Here is a 12,335-nt window from a genome sequence, read left to right as displayed (position 1 = left end):
TGTTCTGCAAACACTTATTTTTACTTTATTTTCTACATTTATTTTTTTCCCCATTCAGTTATGAGTTGATATGTGAAAACCTGGAATGCTTGCATGTTTAAAATTATCTATAATGTTATTTTTGTATATTATTTGCATGATTCATGCTCATTTTAAGCTGTTTTTGTTCAGTTTTTTTCTTTCTAATGTGCTTGGCTATTAGGTTAAGGTTAAAGAAAATCAGAAATTAAAGAATAAATTGTTTGCTTTTTTTAAAATATTTTTTTACACACGATAACTTGCAGCAGTAAGTGATGACAGATATTGTATTAGTGGGTTGATTTCATAACTCAGTTTTAAATTACTTCTATAAATGCACAATTATTTTGTAAAAGAGGGGCAGAAAATATAAGATTGTTCATTGTTCATTGCGAACGCTTGTGTAGTGTGTTGACAAAGGACATAAGTTTATTAGATTAACTTGATATCTTTTGTTGATTCCATTTACATGTATGTGGGATTCCAACATACCATCCTCAACTAAAATTTTCTACATTCACTACTGATAATAATAATGAACTGGAAATAGGATGTAAAGTACGTGCATATTTATTGAGAGCTTGTGTATAATCTACAAGAGACATAAAACTGTACGACTCTCAGTAAACATTATGACTTCTCAGAGGAAATAAAACATTACTGAACATATTCAGTGTTTCATTAAATTAGTGTTTTGTGAATTAATGTGGAATATTTGATCACTTTATCCCCATTTCATTTACTGTATATATGTACTTTTAAAGTAGTGAAACTAGTGCGTAACAGAGCAAATATTCATCCAAATGGGATTCATAAAAGTGCAGCTCTTGTTCATGGTGGAATAAGTAGATGCAGATGGATTATGTTTTCTTATATGTAATAATTGAAGATGGACTCATATTTTTCTTGCTTCCCTGATGCGACTTTCGGTTCATTGTTCTGTTTGATGAATTCCTGAAACAGCAAAAGAACATTTGACATTTAGAGTAAAGAATCAAAACTGTGTTAAAATGCTTTGAAATGTAAAATATAAGACATATGAGCCAGTTCTGCTTTTAAGGTGCACATTCAGTATGAGCAGATGTAAAGAGTGAAGGTCCCTTTTCTTACCTCCAACTCTTCCAAAGTGGCAGAACCATCGTCCACTTTCTGTCCGAGTCCATGACCGAAGCTGGAGTACCGCTCCTGTTTGTGGACATGACACGCTGCAGCTACCAAACACCTCATGTGACAGATTGACCTTTGTTTCTGCAGACACTGTACCTTCAACATGGATGCCAGAAGGCCGTCTTCAATGATGCGAACAGCGTTTCTGAGCCCTCTGGCGAAGGCGTCCATGGCTCCGATGTGAGCGATGAACAGGTCTTCCAGGTCCGTGGACTCTCTGCGGACCTTCGCATCAAAGTTCAGACCTCCAGGCTGTAGACCCCCCTGCTCAAGGATGGTCTGGAAATATTTAACGTGAAAGGGATACTCATAATCAACATATTACACTGGTCTACAATTTTTTAGAAATGATTTGCTTCAGACATTAAATGTGCTAAATGTTACGTATTTTAATAAGATTAATTGGAAAATAAATGACAAAAGTGCCGGTTTGCTGATGCTTTCAAGGTATATGATTAAGTGTTCTTACACATATATATTGGTTTATGTATATTTATATAATAGTTTTAGAAATCTTCCACTAAATAGAACCTGTAAAGTGAATGTATTCTAATGTGCAGACAGTGTTTTGAAGTAGATCTTGTAGCTCTGAGACAAATATTCCTTTTGAGTCAAACCCATTCTCTCGTTAATTCTTGAATTTCACATTTTGACCCAAAGCTGTATCTTGGAAAGTTCAGCCAACCAGCATTTTTGACTTGATTTTTCTTTATCAGTGACTCTCACGTAGTAAAATTTCATTACTTTTATTCTGGAAGCATTTTCCTTGTAGACCAGTGTTATCTTTACACAGCATCATTTTGTGTTTTTATGTCATTCATTTTGCACCCTGTTGCAAAAATCTACCATCAAATGATTATTATAAATATCCTTTTGTACACATATAAATACACGCGCCACTTTTACACAGAGATCCTGGAAAAAAGGCAAGATAGTGATACCACCTTTTTGCCGCCATTGACCAATTTCAACAGCCAAGCCAAAAAAGTAACAGAGGTGAGACAGGCTGGACTTTTACACAGCAGACCTGCATTCCGGAATCAAAGGGGCCGTGACGCAGCGTTTAGTGCAGGGGTGTCCAATCCTGGTCCTCGAGAGCCAATATCCTGCATGTTTTAGATCAGGGGTCACCAATCCTGGTCCTCGAGGGCCGGTATCCTACTTGTTTTAGATGTATCCCTCTTCCAACACACCTGATTCAAACCATAAGCCTATCATCAAGCTCTGCAGAAGCCTGATGACGACTGTTAGGTGTGCAGGAAGAGGGAAATATCTAAAACATGCAGGATACCGACCCTCGAGGACCAGGATTGGTGACCCCTGCTTTAGATGTATCCCTCTTCCAACACACCTGATTCAAATCATAAACCTATCATCAAGCTGTGCAGAAGCCTGATAACGACCATCAGGTGTGCTGGAAGAGGGAAACATCTAAAACATGCAGGATACTGGCCCTCGAGGACCAGGATTGGACACCCCTGGTTTAGTGTGAGGAATAACTTGCGCGTCAGAAATACCCTGAGCAACTTCTTAGCTAATCTCTCCAGAGTTGGCCCATCTTTTACCATTCCACAAATGTTAACATGGTGTGACGGCCCCGCACCTTTTGGGCACTCTAAGTTTTCTTTTGCAGATGACGACATCCTGATTGGTGACACCTGTGGCAGTCATGGCGTGACTATTTAAGCAGCTCGACGTGGATGATCAGTCTCTCTCTCGGTCTGCTCGGCTCTGGTCTGGTCTTGGTTCTGCTCGCTGTCTGGCCTGGTCCTGCTCTGCCCTGCTCCTTTCGACTGCCGTTTTCGCAGCACTTTGTGTTTTTTGTTATTATTAGTTTATTTAATAAATCTTTGTTACATTTTCACCACCTCCGTCTCCATTTTTCTCACCACCTCAGAGCCGGGTTGTGACAACGGATAGAGTTCTCCACCCGAAATGACAACAGCTGGTGGATCTTGGCGTCTTCCCAGTTCGACATCTTTCTGGTCATATATCAAACTGGAAGAAAAATCCAAGGCACTCTCTTTAAACATTAAAATGCCTTTATTAACTTGGCACGGTCATATCTAAACCCAAAAAACACTTCTACGCGTTTCGGCTTCAAGCCTTCATCAGGAAGTCAAACAATAATAATAAAAAAGGCATTTTAATGTTTAAAGAGACTGCCTTGGATTTTTCTTCCAGTTTGATATCTACTTTATGAACCCCTTTTTTCAAAGACCACCTCGAACAAACTCTTTTTTTGTTCCGAGAAGCATTCCGTCCCATAAATTTTTTTGAAAATCTTTCTGGTCGCGTTGATATATTTGTTTACTGTACACAACCTGTGCTTATTTTTAAATCCCCCCAGTGCAGGGGTCGCACACACAATAAATCATCAAAAAAACACCTTGGTTGCAGAACGAGAGGTGTTCCTTTTACATAGCATTCCGGAATCATGATCGCACCTTTATCAGGGCTCTCTTACTACCTCTAGAGGCTTTACAGAGCCGCGATAAAGGTGGGACCCAATGATCCACCATTTTGTTTACAAAGATGTTTTTTTCTGGAATAAAGGTGAAATATTCCCAGAACAGAAGTGCTGTGGAAAAGGGGCTGTAGAGGACACTCACCTTCCGACCTAAACTCACCTTCATGACAAAAGTTGTGTTCCTGATGTCCATGGGGAACTGGTCTGTGTCCCATCCCAGGTCTGGAGAGCCAGTGTTTGAGTCGACCGAACCCAACATTCCGAATCTGTCGACCAGCAGAGAGGATGACAAAGTAAAGCGTTCATTTTCTAATGTTGGTTAATACAAAGCGGCTGTGAATTATATGTGAATTAGTCATTAGAGCCTCACGCCGAGGCCATGACGACGTCGTGTTCGTAGGAGTGTCCGGCCAACGTGGTGTGGTTTGGCTCGATGTTCAGTTTAAAGTGACTGTCCAGACCGTAGTGTTTAAGGAATCCAATAACACTCATTGCATCTATTAAAAAAAAACAGTGACATATAAAAACACATCATTCAAACAAATGGATCAGATGTCATGCATTTACTTGTTAAAATGTTCAAATCCTCACCATAGTCGTACTGGTGTTTGCAGGGTTCTTTAGGCTTGGGTTCGATAAGAAACTGGCACTTTAACCCGATCTTCTCTTTGTACTCTGACGACAAACACACAGACATAATGTACATCATCAAGGGAAACATACACTATATCAGGGCTGTCAAACTCATTTTAGTTCAGGGGCCACGCTCAGACCAATAAAATCTCAAGTCTGCCGGACCAGTGAAATAATGTGAAAAAGTTAAATTGCATCATGAAAATGTTTACATCTACAAACTATCCTTTAAAGAAATGTGACCTGAAATTTCTTCAGAAAAATGAGTACAATTTTACCAATATTCTGCCTCAGTTTATCATTTACACATGTAAATTACAGCTAACAGATTGTAGTGGATCTACAAATACACTCAACATTTAAAAAAAATAAATAAATAAAAATTTAAAAAATTTAAAAATTATTCTTGAGAGGTACAGTATTTAAGAATGACAATGAGGCCTTTTTGTTTATGGATGATGTTGTACTGATAAATCTGCTGTAATTATTGAAGAAAATGGTTGAATTGTTGAGTCTGTTTGTATGACTGTACTGCCATGATCATATTGTTGGGTGTAAATCAGTTACTGCATTATGTATTTGTTGTGGTTTGATGTTAAAATTAGGAAAATTGTATTGTTTGACTCTTGTATCAAGTTAGTGATACAAGGTAAGGTGTAAAAGCACTGAGGGGTAGGATTAAACTAGTTTATACTTCTTCCTACTCCTTTTCGACCATGCAAAATTCAGACTTCTATGTGCTTGGAGATAGATTCTGTCCATTTGTATGTTTTATTTTGTTTTTATTTTTTTTTATTTTTTTTATTTTTTTTTGCATGTTCGAAATAAATAAAGACAACAACAACAACAATTTAGTAACAGGCAGAATATTGTTGAAATTGCAGTTATTTTTCCTAAGACATTTCAGGTTATTCACATTTTTTGTCAAAAGATAGTTTGTACATGCAAACATTTTCATGTCATTTTACTTTTTTCCACTAAAACAAAGAAGAAATATTTGGAGTTGTCATCATTTATAGATTAATATGAGTTGTTGTATTTCACTAGTCCAACCCACTTGAGACCAAAATAGGACTTTATGTGGCCCCTGAACTAAAATGACCGATTATTAATATCTTCAGTGTCGTTTTTGCATTTCACAAATTCATCCCACAGGCCAAGTTTGGTCCGTGGGCCGTATGTTTGACACCCCTGCACTATATGGACAAAAGTATGTGGACATGTTGAATTCAGGTGTTTCTTTTCTAACAGGGGTCTGGGATACAAAACAATACTGACTAATGTCATAATATAGTTTTATATTGGGATAAATATCATTGCATTGGTTAGTTTGGTTTAAATTATCTTTGCTTCCAGAATGCAACAGAGATGGTTTTGACTTAATTTCTCTCAACATTGATTTTTTTTTTTTCTTTAATCCATGACTATGATTTTAAATGTTCTACCACTAAATTTCTAAAATATTCTTCATGTTCCGACTGTAAATAATCATTTTCTACCGAAACTGACCATCTACTTTCTTCACATCTCACCAAGGAAGAAAAGTCTCCCATTAAACTTTAAGGAAATAGTGACGTTTATAAACCATATGGAGAAAAATATTGGGACACATCATGCCTATTAATGCTGATTTGAGATAAAAACACTAATATTTCCTTTAAGTTCAACAGGAAATTTTTCTTACCAAGTGAGATGTGAAGACAGTAGATGGTTAGTTGTGGTAGATGTTCATCCATACAGTGTATTTAGTCGATGTTTCATTCATTTGTGCACTTACTGACAGCCATTTTGAAGAAGTTGGCCATGTGCTTCAGCTCTGCAGCAACATCCGTATTATGAATGGAGAGGAAACCTTCCCTTCCGCCCCAGAACACTGAGAAACAAGCTGTGGTTATGACCAGGAAGCAGCGTTTTCAACAAAAGAGATCATGCAGGTGCAGTGCGAGTCGTACCAAAGTTTTCTGCACTGAGCTTCTTGGCGATTTCCAGACCTTTCTTCACCTGAGCTCCAGCATAAGCCAGGACGTGACAGTCAGGGTTAGTGGCTGCACCGTTCATGTACCTGTTGGGTGGAGATTAGTGTTGTTTTATTTTCAATATAACATTAGCTATCATTGTTCTCTCACAGGTTTCCTACAGGTGGAAGTGCGTTTTGACCTTGCATGTGCAAACAGGTTGCAGGTGACCCAGAGAACCTTCACCCCGGTTTGGTTCTGCAGCTCCAGGGCCAGGTCTGTTATTTCATCCAGGTTCCTGTTGGATTCCTCCAGCGTGGAGCCTTCAGGAGCCATGTCTCTGCAGGAAACATGGGACTTATGCTGCCTTCAAGTGCTATCGTGAAGATCGTCCTTTCCACTTGGGAATTGTCAAAGCAAAAATGGCTGACAATTTATTTTGACCTGCTACAGGTTAAAATAAACGGTTTTCATTATCTGTAAACCATAATCATCAAAATTTCAAGAAATAAGGCTGGAAATATTTCACTCTATGTCTAATGAGTTTATATAATATATGGGTTTCACTTTCTGAAATGAGTGACAAAAAATATTGTACTTTTTCATGATATTCTAATTTCTTGAGCTGTACCTGTGCTTGTGGATGTGTTAATTCATCTGCTACAGCATTTTTTTTATTTTGCAAAATGTGTATACTATAAATGCTAACAGCAGCAGAATGTTAATAAAAACATTATTTATCCTTTGCAATTAATCTCTTTTTGTGCTATTTTCATTTTGGCAGCTAATGTGTCAAATTTTGTCCCAGTTCCCCAGTGGAAAATACGACATGAGGGGGCGCTCATGTCCAATTTTTGAGTTTGTAACTAGTATCTACCATAATTCTCATAGCACATGAAGGCAGCATTAGTATGGACCACTGGAAAAGACATGACCAAGCAAGTGCACAAAATATTCATTAGATTTTGTGAATAAAGTAAGTTGGTTCCAGTGGAAATGGACAAAGGAGAAGTTAAAGTCAATAAAAAAAGCAACTATTCAATTGTACATGAAATAATCACTTTCCAGCAGTGTAATATACCATCTCAGATCTGTAGAAATGAAAATGAAAACATCATGTTAAGTAGTTACCTGTCATGAAAAGTGTAATATTTCACCTGTGAAAACAAACAGAAGTTACAAATGAAATGTTTTAACTTTTCAGCTTTGTGTTATCCTGAATGTCAGCGCAGTTTCAGTGAATTTCCTCACACCAAGCTTTGTGAAAAACTCAAAAGCTGCACGCAGTCGCTTCTTGGCCGATTCCATAGGAGTCCCTTGGTTCCAAGGACGGTGGAGGGTTGGGAAACCAAACGGATCAGCACCTGATACAACAGAAAACAGGTCAAAATACAAAACATGTTCGCAGAAATATAGGGATTTCTTCAATAAAAACACAAACACCTGTAACAGCTGACAGCAGCAGGTAAAAGTATTATCAGTTAAATACTGACTGTTTGGTTCAGTTCTACCTTCTTCTATGTGTTTGTACTATATCACTCTGTCTAAATAATCGACACATAGAAAACAATGACGACCCAAGTGGTAAAATCTAATAATGACCAATAATTTAAAAATGTAAATCATTAAATCACTTCTGCATTCTACTAAATATGTTCTTACAAAAATAACCAAAAGTGAATGTCAGGACTTTGGAGGTTCAATATATGGAGCTGCAACACAAGGATTATGTATTATCCTACAAGAAATCTGTAAATTTAGGTATTTATTTGTTATTATTTGGTTTAAAAAGTCAGAGAGCAGTGTTTAAAGTGAAGCCTCCTGTTGTTTTAGATTTAACTGAAGGAATCCACTAGAAACAGAGGCATCATATTAGAACTCAGTATTTTGGGAATCTTGTCTGTACTGGTATATGTTCATCAGGTAATTCCTGCTTTTCATATTAACCCTTTAAGCACCAAAGTCACAATATTGTGAAAAGCAACATCAGTGACTGAAACAGACCACAGCTCCAGATAAAGTTGTTACCACTTCCCACCAACAGATGGTGGACATGTGCCCCTTAAAGTCTAACATCAGTTCAGGGCATGTTTCTATTCAAAGAAAACCCAGTTTAAAAGGTGTGGTTCCAAGCTGGTTTAGTAAGTAAGTAAAGTTTATTTAGTTTTATTTTGGATAGAAAAGGACAGATTTGGATACTCTGCTGCTTGGCTAAAAGGCTACTACATAGACTGCATTTTACTTTCTAGTAATGTTTAAGTTCATTTATTTTAAGGATAAGATGACAAAAAACAAAAACACAAAGAAAACTTCCATGTAAATATATTCAAAGTTCAATTTTACTAAAAGTTGCACAATCCAATATAGCACCTGTGACATCACAATATGTAAATTAGATGAGTACATTTACTCCCATCATAAACTTTGGGTCACAGCTGATATTTTTCTCTCACAGAATGACTTTATCTCTAAAACACTTCCAAGCTGCAACTTTTTGAAACCTTAATATGAAATCTGAATATTTTTTGGAAAAAAACCCAAAAACTTTGGCACCTAAAGGGTTAATCACCACCAACTACCCCCTTGTTCAGTTTGATGGTGATTGTGAGGGCCAGGTAGTATCTCGGTACCTACGTCACCGAAGTAGTAAAATCAGCTGTTTTCACCTGTTGAATGAATGAACTGAGAGGGTGAGGGGGAAAGGTCCTACTTAGCTGACCGCCGCCAAAAAAGTAAACTGTCTTGGGCATTTTTAGATATTGTTGGATTATTTCACTGCTTGTTTTTAGCCTTAATAAATGTGTGGAACAACATTCCTCTGGAGCTCAGTTTTTATAGTTTAGTAGCGCATCCGGCAGGTAAAGATTCTTTTTTCCCTCGCTTAGCCTCTCGGTGACGACATCATTGTTTTATTAAAAGGTCGCCCAATAGTGATACTTTACCAGTTCCACAGAACGAGTGCCAGTAACAGACTGAAAACCTCAGCCAGTCCTCCATCTTCCTTCCCATCAGCACCTGCACAGACGAACACAAAATCTCCGCATTCAATCATGACACGTACAAGGTTTTACACATGTCAGTGAACGCAACATGTCTGCACCAACCTCCTCTGCGTTGTAGTGTTTAAAACACATGACACCTCCAGGTCCTGCAGAGGGTGCATATGCGATCTTGGGAATGCCTGTGAAACACATGATCAAACATTTAGATCAGTGGTGTCAAATATATGACCTGTGAGTCAAAACTGGGCCGCCAAAGGGTCCAATCCAGTCCGTGGGATGAATTTATGAAATGCAAAAATTACACTGAACATATTAACAATCAAGCATGTCAAATATACTTTAGCTCAGGTTCCACATTCAGCCCAATTCAATCTCGAGTGAGTCAGACCAGTAAAATACTATCACATTAACCTAAAAATAATGTCAACTCCAAATTTTTCTCCTTGTTTTAGTGTAAAAAAGTTCAATTACATGTAAATATTCTCTCCTTTCACAAAGAAAATACAAATAACTTGAACAAATAAGAACAATATAAGGTGTCTTTAGAAAAATAAGTGCAACTGTACCAATATTTTGCCTGTTACTAAATGTTTTGTGTATTTATAGATCCACTGTGATCTGTAAGTTGTAATGCACATGTTTAAATGATAAGCGGAGGTAGAATATTGTTAAAACTGCACTTATTTTTCTTTAGAAATTTCAGGTTCATGTTATTCAGATTTTTTAAAGGATAGTTTGTAGATGCAAACATTTTCATGATATAATCTGACTTTTTTCACTGTTTTTATTAATCCATAAAGACCCAAACATACATCGGCAACCAAAAGCATCTACTAATCTAAAATGTTTAATACCTGTTGATCCACGAATCCTATCAATACATGAAAATAACTGGTGTAAAAGGCAGTTTGTCATCTTTTCATGATCATCAGATATGACCCATTTGGACGTTCAGAGGCTCCATAGCTACCGTAGAAACACCGTCATCTTCTACAACATTGATTCACCAGTAAAACCCACGGAGTTGGATCAATGAGAGTGGATGGAGACACTGGGTTTATGTTCAGTTAATGATAAATTCGTTTTTGATATAATAACCCTCAACTTTAATCTGAGCGTTTATGAACATCTACATGATAGAAATGAGAAAAATACACTTGGTAAGATTTAGACTTGTACAGTGTACACCTTCATCTACTTCAGCTCTGGTGATTTAAGGAACATGCAAAAGGAGGTACACTGCAAAAATCCAAATCTGACCAAGTGTATTTTTCTTATTTCTAGTCCAAATATCTCATCACATTTAAAATAAGACAGAATCACCTAAAGAGTAACTTTTCAGTGAGATATAAGAACTGATTTTTAGACAACATATCTTGAAAATCTTATTTCACAAAATCTTACCAAGAACATTTTCACTTGCTCCCATTGGCAGATTTTTTTTTTTTTTTTCTTAATTGCTTAAGCAAAAAATCTGCCAATGAACCAAGTGAAAATGATCTTGGTAAAATTTTGTGAAATAAGATTTTCCAGATCTGTTGTCTAAAAATCAGTTCTTATATCTCACTGAAAAGTTACTCTTTAAGTGATTCTGTCTTATTTTAAGTGTGATGAAATATTTGGACAAGAAATGAGAAAAATACACTTGGTAAGATTTTGATTTTGCAGTGTATGCATTCATCTACTTCAGCTCTGGTGATTTAAGGAACATGCAAAAGAAGGTACATTGCAAAAATCAAAATCTTACCAAGTGTATTTTTCTTATTTCTAGTCCAAATATTTCATCACACTTAAAATAAGACAGAATCACCTGAAGAGTAACTTTTCAGTGAGATATAAGAACTGATTTTTAGACAATAGATCTTGAAAATCTTATTTCAAGAAATCTTACCAAGATAATTTTCACTTGTTCCACTGGCAAATTTTTTTTATATATATATATTTTTTATTTTATTTTTTTTGCCTAATTCAAGATTTTTTCGTTTTTTGCTTAATTCAAGCAAAAAAAATCTGCCAATGAATCAAGTGAAAATGATCTTGGTAAGATTTCATGAAAAAAGATTTTCAAGCTCTATTGTCTAAAAATCAGTTCTTATATCTCACTGAAAAGTTACTCTTTAGGTGATTCTGTCTTATTTTAAGTGTAATCAGATATTTGGACTAGAAATGAGAAAAATACACTTGGTAAGATTTTGATTTTGCAGTGTATGCATTCATCTACTTCAGCTCTGGTGATTTAAGGAACATGCAAAAGGAGGTACACTGCAAAAATCCAAATCTTACCAAGTGTATTTTTCTCATTTCTAGTCAAAATATTTCATCACACTTAAAATAAAACATAATCACCTAAAGAGTGACTTTTCAGTGAGATATAAGAACTGATTTTTAGACAACAGATCTAGAAAATCTTATTTCAAGAAATCTTACCAAGATAATTTTCACTTGTTCCATTGGCAGATTTTATATTTATTTATTTATTTGTTTGTTTGTTTGTTTGTTTGTTTGTTTGTTTGCTTAATTCAAGCAAAAAGTCTGCCAATGGAACAAGTGAAAATTGTCTTCAATTTCTTCTCACTGACAACTTACTCTTTAGGTGATTATGTTTTATTTTAAGTGTGATGTGATAGTTTGACTAGAAACGACAAAAATACACTGATAAGATTTGGATTTTTTCCCAGTGTAAATCTGGCTCATATAAAGTCTGCACGATTTCACTGTAAAATACTTGCACTTTCATTTATGATTGTTTTAAATGGACAAGGTCAAACGTCCTGGTTCTCACAGTGTAATCTCCTAAACAAACTGACACGTTAGACTAAACAGATCTTCATTGTATGAGCTGGACTTCTGCAGACACTGCCTCCATTGTGCACGAGTCTGTGCTTCTCTGCAAACCGAGGAACCTTCACATCTACATTTACAAACAGGACAGAAAACAGGCACTTTAGAGCAGCAAAATAACACCATTTACCTGGAAAAAACTCGTCTAAAGCTGCCATTTCTGGATCGAAACTTGTGCAGTTTCAGCAGGAAAGGAAGGAAGAGAGTTTGTCCACGTCCTCCTCAAGTTGAAAACAGAGTGTAGTTCAG

At 36.3% G+C, this 12,335-nt stretch overlaps 1 protein-coding gene across 1 annotated transcript; it reads right to left on the bottom strand.

Moving 5' to 3' along the window:
- Window positions 1–574: 574 nt before the first annotated feature.
- On the bottom strand, window positions 575–12,335 carry LOC115436450 (xylose isomerase-like). The gene is made up of 14 exons (XM_030159336.1): window positions 12,217–12,335; window positions 9,348–9,424; window positions 9,186–9,258; window positions 7,495–7,607; window positions 7,375–7,400; window positions 6,446–6,583; window positions 6,241–6,350; window positions 6,066–6,161; window positions 4,247–4,330; window positions 4,026–4,152; window positions 3,816–3,921; window positions 1,282–1,464; window positions 1,129–1,203; window positions 575–972 (listed from the first exon to the last, which is right to left on the bottom strand). The coding sequence occupies exons 1-14, from the start codon at window positions 12,242–12,244 to the stop codon at window positions 889–891; spliced, it is 1,320 nt and encodes a 439-aa protein (XP_030015196.1). The 5' UTR covers window positions 12,245–12,335; the 3' UTR covers window positions 575–888.

The sequence above is a fragment of the Sphaeramia orbicularis genome, chromosome 16, assembly GCF_902148855.1.
Source record: "Sphaeramia orbicularis chromosome 16, fSphaOr1.1, whole genome shotgun sequence".
In the NCBI taxonomy this organism is placed as follows: Eukaryota; Metazoa; Chordata; class Actinopteri; order Kurtiformes; family Apogonidae; genus Sphaeramia; species Sphaeramia orbicularis.
The sequence above is the reverse complement of the archived record's forward strand: the minus strand, read 5'-3'. Positions and strand labels throughout refer to the sequence as shown.